Source organism: Curcuma longa, chromosome 11 (assembly GCF_044706935.1).
Source record: "Curcuma longa cultivar G26 ecotype Majalengka, Jawa Barat chromosome 11, ITB_CL_G26_1.1, whole genome shotgun sequence".
NCBI classification, from domain to species: domain Eukaryota; kingdom Viridiplantae; phylum Streptophyta; class Magnoliopsida; order Zingiberales; family Zingiberaceae; genus Curcuma; species Curcuma longa.
This window is the reverse complement of record NC_133871.1, coordinates 31,322,483-31,341,782: the sequence shown is the minus strand read 5'-3', so window position 1 is coordinate 31,341,782 and position 19,300 is coordinate 31,322,483. Positions and strand designations below refer to the sequence as shown.

The 19,300-nt window shown below is 37.2% G+C and overlaps 3 protein-coding genes and 1 non-coding gene across 4 annotated transcripts; 2 read left to right on the top strand and 2 right to left on the bottom strand.

Moving 5' to 3' along the window:
• Positions 1 to 2,223: 2,223 nt before the first annotated feature.
• Positions 2,224 to 4,317, bottom strand: LOC141837696 (protein DETOXIFICATION 54-like). The gene is made up of 2 exons (XM_074725066.1): positions 3,276 to 4,317; positions 2,224 to 3,091 (listed from the first exon to the last, which is right to left on the bottom strand). Exons 1-2 carry the CDS (start codon positions 4,212 to 4,214, stop codon positions 2,531 to 2,533), a joined length of 1,500 nt encoding a protein of 499 aa, XP_074581167.1. The 5' UTR covers positions 4,215 to 4,317; the 3' UTR covers positions 2,224 to 2,530.
• A 2,226-nt stretch (positions 4,318 to 6,543) lies between these two features.
• Positions 6,544 to 12,128, top strand: LOC141837699 (UDP-galactose transporter 1-like). Its single transcript, XM_074725071.1, has 5 exons — positions 6,544 to 6,827; positions 10,022 to 10,271; positions 10,354 to 10,561; positions 11,392 to 11,623; positions 11,706 to 12,128. The coding sequence occupies exons 1-5, from the start codon at positions 6,717 to 6,719 to the stop codon at positions 11,919 to 11,921; spliced, it is 1,017 nt and encodes a 338-aa protein (XP_074581172.1). The 5' UTR covers positions 6,544 to 6,716; the 3' UTR covers positions 11,922 to 12,128.
• Positions 12,129 to 12,991: 863 nt separating this feature from the next.
• On the bottom strand, positions 12,992 to 13,065 carry TRNAN-GUU (transfer RNA asparagine (anticodon GUU)). The gene has a single exon. It is a non-coding gene; the product is annotated as a tRNA-Asn (tRNA).
• Positions 13,066 to 16,178: 3,113 nt separating this feature from the next.
• LOC141838024 (V-type proton ATPase 16 kDa proteolipid subunit) lies at positions 16,179 to 18,968 on the top strand. Its single transcript, XM_074725407.1, has 3 exons — positions 16,179 to 16,309; positions 16,424 to 16,709; positions 18,649 to 18,968. The coding sequence occupies exons 1-3, from the start codon at positions 16,234 to 16,236 to the stop codon at positions 18,779 to 18,781; spliced, it is 495 nt and encodes a 164-aa protein (XP_074581508.1). The 5' UTR covers positions 16,179 to 16,233; the 3' UTR covers positions 18,782 to 18,968.
• Positions 18,969 to 19,300: the final 332 nt, after the last annotated feature.

Here is a 19,300-nt window from a genome sequence, read left to right as displayed (position 1 = left end):
GCCGAGAAGTTAGTTCGTTCTCGGAAAGAGTTCATTAAATTGAAACGGGAAATGACAGAATTGCCCTTCAAATTTAAATCCAATTTTATAATTATTATTATATATATTTATTTTTTAAAAAATTATAATAATTATGAAAAAAATATATAAGTTAGGATGCTCTTTTGATTAAAAAAAAAATCGTGTTACTTTAATGATTCCGATAGAATGAGACTCCTTTTGATTTTTCCCCTAATTAAAATCTCTAGTCGGCTAAATGACCACCGCTCGCGATGCCGACTTGCCACCTGTAACCACGAGAAAAATATTTCAATGAGAAAATTCATAATTTGGCTAACAAATAATTTGTCACTACTTATCAGTACACTTGAAATTTAATTACTTCAATTCGATTGATCACACATCATTTAATATATATACTTACAAAATTTACTAATCCTTTGACCAAAATGTGAGGTGTGTCACACACTTGGCATAAAATAATAACAGATTAAAAACACTTCAGAAAAAGAAGAAATTAAAAAACACGTGCATGGTACTGTTGGTTTGGTAAATGGATGTTCTTGTTGTTGATACATGTCTAACACCTCTTCACATGCTTTAATTTTAGACCTCTTGAGAAGATATTTGTTAGGTATTAATTCAATTAATGGAGTCCATGTTCCTATTTACAAAGAGGAAAATGACAGAAAGAAAGAAAGAAAGATGGGGAGAAGCAAGTTGAGTCCATGATTTTGGTCCCAAATTGTGACTCCGGCCGAACTTTTATCGTCTAGGGAGTTCATCCCGTCTCTTATTATCGCATCGTAGTCCCGGGGCAATCAAAGCATATCTTTTTCTCTTCAGCATGTTGTTGACTTGTATAAATTGAAGGAGGAGGAGGGGCATCTAGTTTAGATGCCATGAGTTGATTAAAGTTTGGTGCTTCCCAACATATCTTTTTTGTTTTAGGGCTTATTTCAACTCGTTTAACACCATCTAGACAGCTAATTGACTGATGAACCGATCATTTTAACCTAAATTACATCGATAAACTTATTGGAACCTTAAGAAGTAAAAGCTTGGTGGGTCATGCTGTTAGGCATTGTGAATTAGAGGGATAGAGCATGTAGGTGATGAAGCTTTTGAAATTTAGAGTGTCCAATAGTACCACTAAAAGGGACTTAATCCATCAATTTGACTTCTATGAGTACTCGTCACTTTTTTGCATCAAAATAATATAAAAGGTTCTTGGTTTGTGGTATGTGTTTCAGAGTACTTTATAATATAAAGGTAGCAAAATCATGTCACTGTATAGAACACATCAGTGTGGAATCAGCATCCATAAACAAATTTACATTATAATTTGTTCTTAGTGGTCGACACATCAGTAAGTCTCATCTCAATTAGCATTGAAAATAGTCACTCTTCAATTGTTAGTCTCATCTCATCATTGAAAATTTCCAAACACTAGTAAGCTGAACTAGTACAGAAATTATACATGTCCTATCTGCTGTTTGTATCCATCAATTGCTGGGGGAAACCTTGTATAACAAGGCCACCAACAGTGCTTCTTGTTATATTTCGATCACAACAAGCGAATAAGACCGGAATGATTCAGACGATAACTGATTGTGTATGATGAATTGATTAGCAGCATTGGGGCTTCTTTGTGTCCTTTCTTCCCTTCCTTCCTTTCTGAGAATCATAAGATCTTAAACATTTGTAAATTCAAAATTCAGAATGTTCTTGTTTGAAGTTGAAGATTGTTATATCTTAAGTATAGCATTTAAAGTTAGTTTATCTGAAAGAGTGATTCATTCTAACGTACAACTTCATCATCCTGACCAGAAAAGCTACTCCCTCCCTACAGTGAAAAGGCACGCAATGATCCACGCCTGCAGCCGGTTCATGCTTTCCCTGTCCCTTTGTTGGTTATGGTGCATCGTACGCACTACGTGGACAAGGACCAAATTATGCAGTCTGAGATGCCCTTCAATTCCTTCTGCTTTTGCACTGCAAAAGGAAGGCCAGCCAATGAAGGGACAGAAGGGGAGGCCCTCTGCCCTCCATGGGGTTTTAATTTGTAGCTTGTCCTTGTACTTGGCTTGTTTTCATGTTCCCCATGAACTCTCAAGAAAAGCTACAGTGTGCATCCTTGGACTCGCATGTACTGAGTTATATATTGCTGAAATTGAGAAAATGGTTATTGTAGTATATATTGCCTGGATTCCAACTTTCAAAAGCCATACGCAATAGAGCGATCGATATCCGTAGGGTTGCCACTTTCAGTTCGATTGAATTAATTGGTTGATCTCAGCTGGTTTTATCTAAAAGATAAGGATAATCGGGTTTTAAAAACACTGCGATACAGCCTGAAGACAACAACTATGTCTCTCCCCACTGCCCAAAAGCTTCCTTACCGTCTCCGTCACCTTCAACTTCCTAAAAGCAACTGAGTTGTGTTTCTGTCCACGTCCACAGCTGTTAAATCAAGGGTACAGCTGCGGATTGCGTGTCACGCAAAATTTGTGATTGACTTCATCTTCTTCTATCGATCAGTTGCTTCTTCATCGGCGTTGTTTATTAGTTGACGCATCTCCTCCGCATTCGAACGAGCTGCGACGACTTCCACGTTGGCGGAGCCGGTGAGCTTCTTGGCGCGCAGGGCCTCCACCTCCCAGTCAGTGCGCAGAAAGACGACGGCGAGGATGAGCGCGACGCAGACGGCCTGCGCGGTGAGGAGGCCGTACCAGAGCCCGCCGAAGCCGAAGCGGAGGCGGAAGGCGAGCCCCACGGCCACCGGCGTGCCGACCAGGTAGAAGGAGAGCAGGTTGATGCGGGCGCCAACGGACGGTCGCGCGGTACCGCGCAGCACGCCGCAGCCGGTGGTCTGCGGGCAGTTGCCGAGCTCGCACAACCCCACGAGCGGCAGCGCGGCCGAGGAGAGACGCAGCACGGCTGCATCCGTCGTGAAGAGCCGCGCCCACTGCGAGCGGAGCAGGGTCGTCCACGCCACGTTCAACACGCCGATGGCCGCGGAGCATCCGAGAGCCACCAGCGCCGCCGTCTTCGCCCGTTTCGGCCGCCCCGCTCCCAGTTCGTTCCCCACCTGATGCATCGATTCCCAGATGTCATTGCACGTTGGGAGTGTAATATCACAAGAGGAGAGAAACCGAGAAGACGAAATAAATGTGGCGAACGAGGTTAAGCAAGCTGAAGAACAAAGGCGGTGGATCGCCGGAACACCGAAGAAGCAGGGGATCCCGGAAATATATGAAGGAAGCTGAGCTTACCCTGGTGGAGACGCAGGCAGCGAGAGACATGGGGACAGTGTACATGAGGCTGGTAGTCTGTATGAGGACTGAGGTGGCAGCGACGGCGGTGGTGGGGTCGGGGAGGTAGCCAGAAAGCACAGTCATTATCTCGTACCACCACCACTCGAGGCAGACGCCAAGGCAGCTGGGGAGAGCGAGGCGGAGGACGGGGGTAAGGCCGCAGAGCGCCGCCCGGGGGGACCAGCCGCGCCACGTCAGCTGGCAGGCGCGGGAGGCGCGGAGGTAGACGAGGAGGAATACAGCCATGTTGAGGTTAGTGATGACGGCTGCGAGGGCGACCCCGGGGACGCCGAGACGGAGGACGAAGACGAGGAGGACATTGAGGGGAATGTGGAGGAGTACGGCGGCGGCAGTGCAAGCGGCCATGGGGCGGGTGATGCCTTGGGAGCGGAGAAAGACGCGGAGTGGCTGTAGCAGGGCGTTCGTGAGGAGGTCCGGCAAGGAGTGGAGGCAGTACGTAGCGGCGGACGCGGTGATGGCGGGATCCTGCCCCAGAGCAACCAGGATGGGCCCGAGGCGAACCCAGAGGAAGGCGATGGGGATGGCGGCGAACAGGAGGAGCAAGATGGCGCGTTGAAGCGAGAGGGAGATCAAGTCCCAGTTACGCGACCCGTAGGCCTGCGAGCAGAGCGGCTCAAGGCCGGAGGCGAGCCCGAAGAGAACAGAGTAACCGGTGATATTGGTGAAGCCGATGGAGAGTGCTCCACCGGCGAGCTCGAGAGGGCCGAGACGACCCAGACAGACCACCGACACCATCGCTCGCAGGTAGACTAGGCAGTTCATGGCTGTGATTGGAGCCGCCATTGCCCAAAGCTCCTTGAGCTCCGACGCCACCAACTGCCCCCGCCCTCCGCTCTCGACGCCCTCTTCCGCCTCCTCGTGCTTCCTCACTGCCATCGGTCGACAGATTCCGCAAAGCAAAGACGGCGAAGGCGTGGTTCCTCTGCTTCCCGTACCTGGCCGTCGTCGCTTGAAGAAGACGCTAACGGAGTTTGGGGATTTAAATGGTGCGACCAGTGAGGTCACTTTCTTATTTTGGGAAAAAAATAGTCACATGAAACTTTTCCTAATAAAATAAAATAAGATCTTCGAATTATTATATAAATTTAGAAAGGCTTAAAATGCCTTTTTATTTATCATTAAGAAAAAAATGTACACAGGTTGTATCTTTCTATTAAACTCAAATTTTAATTAAAAAATGACCATAAGTATTTTTTTCAAAATTATTATATACTTATTATAAGGTAATTTAGTCACTATAAAATCTTTTATAAACATATATATTTTAAAATATAAAACTTTAATTAAAAATCAAAAATGTTATATAGATGAAGGTAACAACTCCTAGCTGTAGCACAAAGTAATCAAGTATCCATACAAAGTCGATAAATAGGGTAAATTTTCCTCATCACGCTTGAATTTCATCTAGCAATTTTGTATTCATCCCAATGAATATTTTTAATTTTATTTCCAAAGTTTTGTTCATATGTGTCCATTTCATTACATAAATATGGATAATCTCAAGTTAAATGCGATGGGTACCCAGAGAAACTTATCAAAACTCAACTTGATCTTATATAAAAACAAAGGAAAATAGATAAGAACAAGGAATTTTAGTAAGTTACACTATGTACCTATTGTGCAATCAACTACAAATTTATAGTTTTTTAAAAAAATAATTTAATTATTGATATAGAAATATAATATATCCTAGTAGTCGTCATGATTGTTTACTAACACACGAAGAAGAACTGATTAGAGCAAATATCCATGGAATATTTCATGATAAAGTTGAGATCTATATCCTATTAAATTATAAAGGCCATAATTTTTAGGCCCAAGGCCCAAAATAAGGGTACTTCCTTTTCAGTACCCTTATTTAGTTTTCTAAGAAGTTAAAGCTCGAATGAGGTGGGTGGGTTGTCTTCTCAACGCACTCTTTCCACCACCTACTATTTGATTGGTCCATGCCACCTCACCTGGACCACTAAGTTGTATTGTTTCATCGTTTTGTGGCTTAGGCAGCGCAATGCATTGGGGGAATATCCGCTAGCATATTCGACTCTACAATTCCAAGATTGCATGCGGCGAGAGAGATAGACCAACGAGATATGAATCTCGAGGAATCTCAAACAATTTACTACCATTCTTTTGCCGCATTTTCCGGCGCACTCAAAATTTTAAATTTCTCAAAAAGCACCTTTGATTTTTATTAAAGTCCCACTAATCTCTAAACTACCCTTTCGATATATTTCAGTCCTAAAATTTAATTTTTTTAAAAAAATTGAATTAAACTGAATGAATCAGATCAAAAATAAAAATAAAAATTTAATTATTTCATTAAAAAATTTCATACAAAGGTCATTAATGGCTTTAAAAATTTATTTTTTTAAAAAAAAGTATGATCTCCTAAATTTATTTATTTATTTTAATTTTAAAGCTTTAATAAAAATTTAAAAAAATACAACAAAAAATTAATAAAGAATTAAAATAATATTAATAAAAATAAAAATTGTTTTGGTTAACCTTTTTATATTTTTAATTTTTTAATGTATTAAAACTTTAAAATAAAAAAATAGATAAATTTAAAAGATCATCATGAATTTAATGTTTTAAAATCATAAATAGCTTTTGTATAAAATTTCTTAATGAAATAATTAAATTTTTATTATTTTTCTTAATCTAGTTCTGTTCGATTGTTTGATAAAACCAAATCTTAGAGCTGAAATATAGATGGAAAGAGTATCTTGGAAATTAAATACGCCCTTTAGGGAAAAAAAACACACTAATAATAAAAATGAACAATGTAACATGGGCCTAATAATAAAAAAATGCTATTATATTTTAAATTTTTTATTATTAAATGAAAAGTAAAAATATCTCGTTATTTTTTGTAATTTACCTTCTCTTGAGCTAGTGAAGAGCTCAGAGGGGTTTCTTTTTTTTTTCTTTCTTTCTTTTTCAGTAATGGTGTCTCACAATTTTGATTTATAATTTTAACTGATTGAAAAAATATTGCTAAATAAAAATGATGCCAATTGGTATATATTAAATATTTAATATGAGATTGAGGGGAAAATGTGGTTTACAAAATTACGAGAAAATTCGATAATTTTAAATTTGAATAAAGAAAAGGGTAAAAAATAATGTTAGGGTGTGAATTGAAATTTACGAGACGCTATTTATTGACGCTCGACGATTTCATTTCCATTCCTCCACGTCTCGCCTCGAGATCTTTCTTCTCCTCTCTGCGGCTTCGACTTCGGAGGAGGAGGTGGCGTTCGGAATTTGATTTATAGGTACGAGGCCCCGTCGCCGTCCTTAAGTCCTTCAGATCCTTCGGCCATCTCGGCGGCGGCGGGGATCGAGCTGAGGGCTTTCAGTCTTGAAGGGGGCGGGATGGAGGAGGCTAAGATGTCGCATTGGGCGACGGTCCGCGCAGTGCTGTCGATCCTTCAGTGGTGGGTGTTCAATGTCACGGTCATCATCATGAATAAGTGGATATTTCAGGTGTGATTCCTTCGTTCCGATTCCGTTATGTTTCCTCCTTTTTTTCTCATCAGTGTTTTTCTTTCTTAGATTGATTCATAGATGTATTTCTTTTTGTCTTTCTGGAGCGGAAGCAAGTCGAGTTTTTAGTTTTGCTTTTATGATTTCGGTTGTTCTTTGTTGGGGATGGGATCCATTCCTCCGTTTCGCGCTTTAAAGTTGTATCAGGTTATGAATTTGTGGAATTTATGTACTTATATGCTCGTTATAGGGGTACAGTTACATTGATCTGTGGTTAGAAAGAGTGTTTTAACTGGATCTGACTGTATTACTCCATCTTCTCTCTGGATCTGGTGGTTTTGTAAGAGGAAAGCATGGGTTCATCAAAATGCTAGGTTAATTCTACTCCGTTAGATCTATTGCATAAAATCCAATGACTCTGTTGAGAAATAAATACAGATCATATAATGACCAACAATCTGAAAAAAAAGGGAAAAAATTGAAGGAGAAAGATTGAAGAGATAAAACCCGAAGGCAAGTAGTCTCTATCCTAAGGAGAGTTTCTAACCTCACGCAAGTTTGTCCAGATCTACACTCCATGATACAATAAAGTGCTTATTTCTCTATCAATTGCAAGTAGTGCGAAGCCCTATAGTAGTCCTCAGAGATCTTAAGCTTCAAAACATAAATGGAAAGTAATTATTCTGTCTTTCACAAAGTCAGTTGATCTCTTAATAGAGGATCTCACGTTTGTTAAGAATAAAATTTAAAAATAAATAAGAGGGGTTTTGTTTTGAGTTTTTACAAAAACTTACAACAGTTCTTGACAAAATTGAAAATTTTAGAATGCTTAAAAGATAACAGGTCAAGTTAAATAATATATAGTCAATAAAGTGCTTTTAAAATCTTATATCGACATTTAATGCAAAAGTTTTGATTAGAAGGTGCAGAGTGAACTAGATCTAAAACCATGCCCTTTTAAAACTACAGCACACACAACTTTGAAACAAATTAGGTGTTGTTGTTGGGTGTTTCTTTCTTCAGTTTTCTAGATCTGCATTTCTAGATTAGACTGTGCAATTTCTTCCCCTTCTCGTACTGTAGCTCACTGGTTTCCTTCTTATAGCTTTAGTTTTTGTTGCCATAAATTAAATTTAAAGTTTATTGGGACTTATATATCCTCGTCACGGGAGTTATTATACCAGAAATCAACATTTCCCATCAATATGGATATGTCTAAGAAGTTCTTCATGAAGGTATTCGTGGTAGCAAGCCCCTTATGGCTAGATCCACATTAATGCACCTGTTGAGGAGTATCAATGCTTCCTTACATGGCAATCTGTTAAGGGTGCATTATATGTTATCATTGGTTCATGGAGTTTATCCTACTTTTTTCATAAAATAGACTGCTAGATTGAGCACTTGTCATTAGACTCAAGAGCCTCAGAGTAGATGTTTGGTAATATCTCCTTTTTCTGGATCCTTAAACCTACATCTCATCATAGGAGTGTTGCTTTAACAAACATGTCACCCTCATCTATTTAGGTTGTTGCTCAAATCACTCCTATACCTTCTTTACCACTTTCTTCACTGCTACACCTTCTTTACCATTCCAGTAACCTTTACATTTGATTCTATTTCCACTTTGGATTTGCAGATTGGGCGAGCAATTAGTACATAGCAAGAATCTCAAGGATTATATTATTTGAATATGTTACATGTTCATTTGTTTTAATGGCGACATCTTTCCATTTCGGTAGTTGTCTAGGACATCCTAGCCACAAGAATTTACAAAAGATGGCCTTAGTCTTATCAATCTTCATAAACTTAAGTGAGTCTTGTCAATTAGAAAAGTATATTTGATCACACTTTCCTCCCAAGATCTCAAGTATTCTTGTGCATTTTTTCCCTCTATACACTCTAATACTTAGGATCTAAGTTGTGTATAATCCTTTGTTACCTCATTGATGATTACTTGTAAAATGCTATAACTTTTTTATTGAAAGAACATTCTAAACTCAATATATTTTCTCTTTCTTCTGTGATACAATAAGAACTCAATTTGGAATTTGTATTAAGTCTTTGAGCAGTGACAATGCCAAGGCATATTTTTCTCACATCCTTTAATCTTTCTTGCTATCTGCATCCTTTAATCTTTCTTGCTATCTGCATCCTTTAATCTTTCTCGCTATCTAGAATATCCATCAATCAATGTTTTTTCCTTGTATAAACCTCAATAGAATGATATTGCTAAGAGGAAAAATAGACATTTAGTTCTGATAGCTTGTACACTATTACATCAGATGAGAATTCGTGTTAAGTTCTTGGTACAATGTCATTTACAATTTGTTCCTTGTTCTTTGTTATGCTCTTTATTTGCTTCCATCTTGTGTATTTGGACTTGCTTGCTTTATTTATCTCTTTTCTCCAGAGAAAAGTTGTCATTTAATACCATTAAGTTTATTTTTCTTGGTTACTCTCATTGTCTTTTCCGCATAAGGGGGTTACAACCCCCCCCCCCCCCCCCCCCCCCCCCCCCCGAGTTATTATGAGCCTTTGTGTGTGCAGATGTGAAACACTTTGAGTTTACACTGTTATTTTCTATCGCACTACCTACTTTCGAGTCTATGAAGGTCCTTCCCGTCCTTACTCAATCTTCTCGTTCCTACTTCTCTAGAGCCCATTTTCTTCTCGCACCATTGCTAGTCTCGTTTCCACCCTTCTATTTGGATCTTTCTATTGCTTTCACCTACTGCTTTTTATAAATTTATCCACAAATGCATTAATTCACATCCACTTTCTAAATATATTTCATCACGCTTCTCTATTATCCAGCTATTTTGCCTTCAGTCTTATTTGGCTTCACATTCTACTCCTAAGATTGTTTTACAAGCCATAAGTAATTTAGGATGGCAACACACACTTAATCAGATTGCCCACTAATCACTACCATGTAACATGACTTCGTAGTAACTAGTGGGCACTTAATCAGATTCAGATTTGGAAAAAAAATGGGGCACCCAAACTGTTGCCATGCCTTGTTCCAAGTTTGTCAGTGTTCATTTGTACTGTTGCAAGTCACCATTAAGAAAATCAGTCTGATAGTACTTGGCCTGATACAGCTAGTATAAGGGTACTTGTTCTCCAATTTGACTTTCTGTGTTTTATTTATTTGTTTATGTTGTTGGCTCTAAAATTCATATCTGTCTTCACAGAATCTAGATTTTAAGTTTCCTCTGACAGTATCATGCATCCACTTCATCTGCTCTGCCATTGGAGCATATACTGTGATTGAGTTACTAAAGATGAAACCCCTTATTGAGGTTGAACCTGAAGACCGCTGGAGGAGGATATTCCCAATGTCATTTGTATTTTGCATTAATATTGTATTGGGAAATGTGAGCTTGAGGTTTATTCCAGTTTCATTCATGCAGACTATTAAATCCTTCACTCCTGCAACAACAGGTTGGTTTTCTGTGCTCTATGCCATAATATTCTATATGAATGTAATTACAAGCATCTTACTAATTTTTGTATACACTTACAGTCATTTTGCAGTGGTTGGTATGGAGAAAAGTTTTTGACTGGCGCATATGGGCTTCATTGGTACCCATTGTAGGGGGGATTCTTCTGACATCCATAACAGAGCTTAGCTTCAATACATTTGGATTTTGTGCTGCCTTATTTGGCTGTCTTGCTACATCAACAAAGACAATTCTAGCAGAGTCCCTTCTTCATGGATATAAATTTGACAGGTACTCGATGTTCTTTTTGTAGTTAAATGAAGTGTCTGATCCTGAGAGCCGGAGTTTAAAGATAAATTGTATAGGCTTTCGACTTTTTTACATTTTTTCTCTGCTGTATGTTTCTGCTAAGAGTGACTGTTGTATGCTGAATTCTAATTATAAATGTTGCAGGTTATCAGATTTAATGATCGGATGTTATTTTCATTCAACAAAACTACACTGCATCACTTGTTCCAAGTATTATCTCTAGATAGTTTATCTATAAATAAATCATATGTTCATGAAGATGCCTGCCACTGAGTTGGTAAAGACATCAAAAGTTGTTTCCAGGGGGTTCTGGGTTGCAAATCTGCCTTAATCCATATAGGCTTGCCTTAACCCATATAGGCTTTGCTTTCATATAAACACACACACACACACACACACTCTGACACATGTGCATACAAGAAACAAAAAAGAAAAGAAAAAGGGAAAAACTGGAATAGGAGATGTTATGTTTTGTCTATTTCACTTAACACATCCTTTTCTAATATCATTTCAATTTTTTTTTCACTTTGTGACAATTGAAATAAATAAAACAGGGAATTGTACTTAGCTTACTATTTTTGTGAAAATATCACATTTTAATTGGACCTAAGCAACAAAGATTTTGTCTCACATGCAACTTACCTATAAGCTTGTGGATTCGTGTGGATTAACTTGTTTTTCAAAGTTTGTGTTAAATGAATGGTGCTAAGGCAGACTGTCAAAATTGTTTAATTTACAAAATTTAAGATATTATATATACACAACTATCTTTTTTGTTGGTCAATCATCTTAACTCATTGTCTTTGTTGTAGCATAAACACGGTGTATTATATGGCACCTTTCGCAACTATGATACTGTCTCTTCCTGCATTGATACTCGAAGGAGCTGGAGTGGTTAACTGGTTCTACACTCATGAATCTATATTTTCATCATTGCTCATCATTTTTGGCTCAGGGGTTTCAGCCTTTTGTCTTAACTTCTCAATCTTCTACGTCATACATTCAACTACAGCTGTGACATTCAATGTTGCCGGCAATCTCAAAGTGAGTTAAACTTTCATGTTCACATGAGTTTCTTTGCATTTCCTTTCATTGTCTAATTCTAAAAGAAGACACCCTACCCCAGGTTGCTGTTGCCGTATTAGTTTCATGGCTTATTTTCAGAAATCCAATCTCTGTTATGAATGCATTCGGATGTGCCGTGACTCTGTTAGGCTGCACGTTCTATGGATACGTCAGGCACAAGCTCTCTCAGCAGCCTGCAATTCCCGGAACACCTCATACACCTCGCAGTCAAAAGGAGCTACTTCCGCTTGTAAATGATAAGCAAGAAAAGCTTTAGTGGTTTGTGCATTGATAAGTTGTAGATCTGCGTCGATAGTTCTTAGATCAGAAGAGTAAAGGTTAAGATGTGGGTGGGACTACCCTCCCACAGATTTTACTACCTACCCAGATTTGATTTACTGGCACTAGCTGCTCTTTTGGTGTTAAAATGTAGACCTTCAATTTTCTTTTTCAGTTCCACACGTTATTCTGATAGTTTTACTCATGCTTCCTGATTAAGTTTATCGTTTCATTTATTTATTTGCAGAATGCTTAGAGGATTAGTATTGCCAAAATGCTCTTAAATTTTACAAATCTTGAGCAGCTTATTCTATTCTCCATCCACCCAAGTTCTACAAAGGATGTGAGAGGATTAGCTGATTAAATTTTCCAAACTGCGAGGAATAATAGAACAATGTATTCTAACTCTGAGCCTCTTTGAAAACCTAAGGAGCTAAGGAGCATTCTACAAAAGAGAAATCACACTGGGGGTCCACTCACAAATTTGAAAACCTAAAAGATTCTATGGAGTGACTGAGAATTTCGATGTATAAGGTCATCTAAGTACTTCACAATTTGTGAGAATCATGCATTAGTTCATAAACCATATGTTATTTGTTTTTCATTCTAGAACTATTGTCCCATACTAAAGTTAACCTTTGTACAAAATTCAATAAAAAAAATTATATAGAAGATAAGTTTGTGAAAGTAAACTACTGCCTTATCTACTTTCCACTAGAAGGGTTAAAATATTAGATGAGATGGGAGACCTAAAGTATTAGATGAGATTGGAGACCACATTAGTCTAAAAAAACTATTTAGACTAAACTCGTGGGTAAAATTGGTGCTCTAAGTGACACGACAGTCAACAATGAATTGTATTTTATTTTAATAATTTAGATTTTTTAATTTTTATACTTTAATTAATTTGGAAGATCATCTATTTTCATATATTTTTCACTTATCATTGTCACTTGTCTTCTTTTCTCAAGGGAGGTCACGTCTTTGAATAATAATAAAAATACTGATTAGTCATGATATACTATTTAATTTTATCACAAACAAAATTAGGAAATGGTTTTTTATAAGCGCTAGAAGGAGGGCTTGAACCTCCGACCTTGTGGTTAACAGCCACACGCTCTAACCAACTGAGCTATTCCAGCTAGATGTTTGATTTATAAATGTCATATTTAAAATAATTTAAAAATAAGAAAATAACATAATTTGTTTTCTAATTAATGTCCCGGAGAGGTCCCACCTTTAACGATCTTAAAAATAATTTATTTTAAGTGTTCAAGAAAGAAAATATTTAAAAAATAATTCATTTTATATTTATTTGGACTCCACTTACTCTAATCAAAACTTAAGTACCTTTTTTTTAAAATCATGCATATTATAGTTATTTACTTTACCAAATATTTTAAATATTATACAGTACATATTAATATTTAACTAAATTTTAATTATAATTTAATTAAGTGTCCAAAAGTTTTAATATTTGATTAATAATTTTTCTGAAATACTATTATATATGAAATATTTTATTTATGTGCTTGGGATGGTTATTAGTATCTAACCATATTTTATCATTATATTATTCAAAAGTTTTTTTATTTTTTTATTTTCTCCTATATATATATATATATATATATTAATTATAATTCATGTATCTGATTAATTCTAAAAGTGATTTATCCAATTTTATGGAAGCGGGTCAACCCATGGATGTTTTCCACAAACCTATCAAGTAGGACAAATTAACCCAAAAATAATTTTGCATCGGAACAAATATGAATCATTAATTATCACCTACAACAACATCAAGTTGTCCATATCTTAATTAACTTTTCGGTGAAGCCGAGATAATATCTTCCTCTATCGTAGTTAATTGTAATTTTTCGATTACTTTTTCACATATGATTATGAAGGTGACTGTGTAGAACCGTTGAGGTGGCAGAATCCACCTTTTACTAAAATATATCCTAATTAATTAACTAATCAAGATAGACTATTGCAACAAATTTATATGATCATAAAATTCCTCAAACACGATAATATATAAGGCACTGTCCATGAATTACAATGGCAAGGCAAGCTTATAAGTGACTTCACACTCCCTGGCCGACGGCGTGAAATCCGGCGAGGGAAGGGTACAGTTTGTGCTCGATAGAGTGATAAATGCCGGCGAGGGAATGTTAAAAAGACAAGGCACTCGTCGGCGAGGATCCTGCTCAGTCAAGAGAGCCTGGGCGACGGCGTGAAATCCGACGCCGGCAGCTGTTACAAGGACAGACGACAGTAGTAGGGCTTAGACCATCTCCAACCCATATCACCAAATTTGGTGTCATTTTCACACCAAAATGATGCAATTTCAACATCAAACACTATTTCAACTCCAACCCACTCACACCATTTTACACCAAAAAGAAATATTCTTTAGAATATTCTAGTTATTTTTATTCATTTATTCATAATTTAATTATCGATATATATTTTAATTTAATAATTAATTTATGATAATTATTATATTTAAAATTAATATTTTATTTATATTTAAATAAGTTAATTTTTTAAATTTAAATTTTTTAAAATTTTTATTATATATGTTTTAAAATTAATTAAATAATGTATAAATATAATTATAATTAAAATATATTAAATATATTATAAATAAAATTTATAATAAATTAAATTATTATAAATATGCATAATAAACTTAAAATATGGTGTTATATACATTTAATTTATATTTATAATAAATAATTAATAATATATTTATAATTAATAATTAATAATTAAAATAATAATTATACATTTATTTTTTATGATATTTAATAATATATATTATATATTTTTTAAATACAATAATATATATTATTTTATATTTATCTTTATTTTTAATTATATAATATAATAACAAAAAATAAATAAATAAATGGCATCATCAAATTTGGTGATGTACTTTGAGGTATTGGTTGGAGAGAATTGATGTAATTTTTACACCAAATTTGGATTTTTGGGAATGGATTGGAGTTGCTCTAATAACTGTACTAAACTCTACGCCATTACAGAAATTTTCATTTGGCCCCTGAAATTAAATAATTAATCCTTCCTTTTTGTTGTCATATTAATATTTACAAATTAGTCTCAATTACTTTTCTAATTTGATTTTCATCCATTCAAAACGCCACCAACGTGCAGTGCAACTGCTGCATGCGTACTGGAAACAAAATGGAACCCATGCAAAAATCATGCATGTCCACAAAGCAATTCAATCAAGTTAACTTTGTAGTTATATAAATACACACAGTTCGTTCCTCCTGCGCTAAAATATTCAGCAATAGAATGAATGGCCAAACTTTTCTCATTTCTGTTTCTTCTGTTGCTTCTTCTGGTGGTGGTGGTGAAGGTGTATTATTCGTCTATTCCCCACATCTACTGGCAGATTAATGATCTCCACTGTGTTCTGCAGGCAGAGTCACACCCGGCAGCTGATGGCTACGGAAACATTGGTGAGTAGCTAGAGTAATCTACGTGCCGTTTAATTTGATTAATTGGCTCAGGAGACGAAGAGTACTTCCTTGCAGATTGCTCCAAGGAGTGCAGCCGTCGCTGCAGCAAGGCGTCGAGGCACGAGCGATGCATGACGTGCTGCATGGCGTGCTGTCACAAGTGCAACTGCGTGCCTTCCGGGACTTACGGCCACAAGGACGAGTGTCCTTGCTACGCCAACATGAAAGATAGCCACGGCAAACCCAAGTGCCCTTAATTCATTAATTAACAATTAATCCTAGTCCTAGTCCGTGCTTATAATAATAATTAAATTAAAGAAATAATTCAGCATTAAACACATATAGAAAATAATAATTAAGTTTCACGCACGCTTCACAAAAATGCTTATCGATCGAGCCGATCGAGCGCTATTGTGTTGCTATATATGTAATGTACGTACGTGAAAGTGATGATCGTTTATTCGATAAAAATGCGAGTTTTATCGATCTGCATTACGTCATATTACTAATATGATATAAGTCTTTTTTCCTGCTTTTCGATTCAATTTTATATCTTTATGCTCGATCGAATTCAGCAACGCTTCGACCAAACACGGTTTCTCTAGTAAATGACCAAAAACCCCATCGAAAAATCGAACTCCTTCGACGGTCCGACCGTAGTTCGTGAAAATACTGAAGGGTATTTTTGCGACAATGTAGTTCTCTGGCCGAGCGGTAAATCTCGATCTGCCCCGTTCCTCCGATCTGACACCGATCTTTCTCTCTCTCTCCTCCTTTCTGCCTCCGGAGCGACTAGGGTTCCTCTACGCCTCTGCTCCGATGTCTAGCTTCAGCGGCGATGAAACTGCCCCCTTCTTCGGATTCCTCGGCGCGGCCGCGGCGCTCGTCTTCTCCTGTAATTTTTCTGAATTTAGGCGCTCTTTCCTGGTCTCGATCTTGGCTTCGAACTCGATTCGATGTAGAGTTTTCATTTTTTGAAATGTTTCGGGTTCGTTTTTGTTCCCTTCAGGCATGGGGGCAGCGTATGGCACTGCGAAGAGTGGCGTTGGTGTGGCTTCCATGGGCGTGATGCGCCCGGAGCTCGTGATGAAGTCGATAGTTCCCGTTGTCATGGCCGGAGTTTTGGGGATCTACGGTCTCATCATTGCGGTGATAATAAGCACCGGGATCAACCCCAAGGCCAAGTCGTATTACCTCTTTGATGGGTACGCGCACCTCTCTTCGGGGCTCGCTTGTGGCCTCGCGGGACTTTCAGCTGGCATGGCGATTGGCATCGTAGGAGATGCTGGAGTCAGGTATCTTTTTGAGATCCTCTCTAGATCCAAGAACGATCTGTATTCCCTTGTTTCGGCTAAATTGTTAGCGACCAATTCTCTCACCTTGTCTTCTATTCTCGTAACTTTGCTTAACTGCTTTTAAGATATCCCTATTATATCTAAGAAACTTTTCCCCGGAATTTAGCATATGATTGATCAATTGCGTCTATGTCGTATATATTGCTGCCGCTAACTGTCTTTTGCTTATTATTACTCATTATCATCTGAGCGAGATAATCATTGAAAAAGCACCTGAGTGTTGTTAATGGAAAAAATTGGTTGCAAATTAGAAAAGGGGTGAAAGGAGTGCGATCAATCATAAAAGGGCATAGTGTTTATAGAAAAAGTTGGGTGTGCAGTAGAAAACAGGACCAAAAAGGATACCAAGGACATCATAATTCTTCTAGTAAATCTTCTCTTTAATGTGAATACTACATGGTGAAAAGAAAATCCAACTAGAGAAATGCAAGAAAATTTCAAGACGCCAAGAGCATTCCCTAAGAACAAAAATCTTCTTCTAATGTTCTCTACCTCATTCAAGCCCATGTGCAACTGATTTGATCAATGATGCTATTCAACCTTAGAGAGAATGCTTTGATCCCTCATATTCTAGAGCATCAGCAGAATTGTTAGGTGTTGTTCAAATCATGTTTTGTGGAGATGTTTTAAGACAATCCACGTTTTTTGCAACATTTTATCTTGTGAATCAACTACCCATGGGTCACTCTCAAAACTCCCTAATTACCTTATTTGTACCATTAAGTAGCACTGTGATATCATATTCCTCTATTATGAGTCAAAAGCCACATGACTCAGGATATGTTGTGCTTCTCTAGTTATCTTCGATCTGACCAATCCAACACTAGGCCTCCTTCATAGTCATCAACTAGACTCAAACACCAGGTTATACCTAGCATGAGTCTTAATTCAATCCTTTATGATGCAAACATGCATTAAGCAAGCTGAATCAAACTGTTCACATTCCATTCTTCTCGAATGGGACTCTTAGTTTTGGTCTTTAATTTTGAGACGTCTACCTTAAAGTGACTATGTTATGCATATGGATCGTATATCTTTGTAATCATTAGTGGTGAAGAGGGACCACTGTTAGTTCCAATAAGCATATGAAAATGATGGGATTGGCTACTGATGTTGTCAGTAATGACGAATGATTTAGCTGAAACAGAAAATCTCTTTAAAAACCAAAGACATCTGTAACTTCGAAATCTCAAGTTTGACTGAATTTGCATTTCTCTATCTTTTCTAGAAAGTAGAACTTATTGTCTTCCATTTCCCTGATTTCTTAGCGATGAACACTTTTGGACACATATCACTCTAAGCAACTATTTGTTTTTTGGTATGAATTTGCTTTTCTTCCTTCATTAGAAAATGTTTCAGTCCTTCAATACCTGGGAACACTCAACATATTTGGAGAACAGCACCCTAGTAACTTTAAGTTTTGTTATTTCTCACTATATTCTATTGGTGGTAATATGTTGTGTGGATCTTTGACATTGGTATAGTACATCTTAGATTATTACAAACTTGAGTATTGGGGTAATCTGGAGAATAGAAATTTTTGTTGTGTGTGGATCTCCTGGTGTCCCGTGCCACAAACATGAACACTGTATAGGATTATTTTTATGAAGTTGAAACAAAAAAAAATGTCTAATATACGGGGATGTACTCCCGTGTTGTTTAAAGTGGGATAAACGTAGGTGTGTTTTACACCTTCAACAAGAACCTGCTTTTGCTGTCTTTGAACTTGGACGTCATGTGCTTTGATACTCAGGTTCTTGGTTACTTAATGCTCTGGCACTCTTGATGTTGGTAATGAAAAAACTGAGATGAGATGCAAGAATCTGTGAACCAATCATTTCATTCTGATCATAATGCTGTGTCATTCCATTTGTTGTAGGGCCAATGCCCAGCAGCCAAAGCTCTTTGTAGGAATGATTCTTATACTCATCTTTGCGGAAGCTCTTGCTCTCTATGGTCTCATTGTCGGCATCATCCTTTCCTCTCGTGCTGGCCAATCTCGAGCAGACTAAGAACAGCAGCAGATGATCTTCATTATATCACCTCAATCTTTTGCAATTATATTGTAATTTATTTATTTGACTTTTGCTACAGATAAAGAGTCGCCTCGGTTGACTCATATTATGCCCTCGATAATTGGGACATACAAACTTGTAATCTTCATTTGTTCAATGAGTTTTGATCGCTTTACGAAAACCTTATACTGTTCAGCAAGAACTGAAACTTGTCGATTGCATTCTTTTATGATTGATGCAATCAATCTACAGTAAATTGGTTGGTTAAAGGGGTGAAAATAAATTATCTTAAATAAATCACTCCTGTGATTACTACCAACAAATCCTATATGATCTCACAAATACTGAATATGTTAAGCAGGTCCTCTAGAGTTTCAATTGAAAGGTGGGAAAAGTTCACTCGAACGACAATCCCGCATGAGCTAATTTCCAATCTCTGAAACAGAAAACAAGTATAGAACACATGCACCAGAATTAATCGATATACAAATTGGCTTCAGAAAATCAATTAATTTT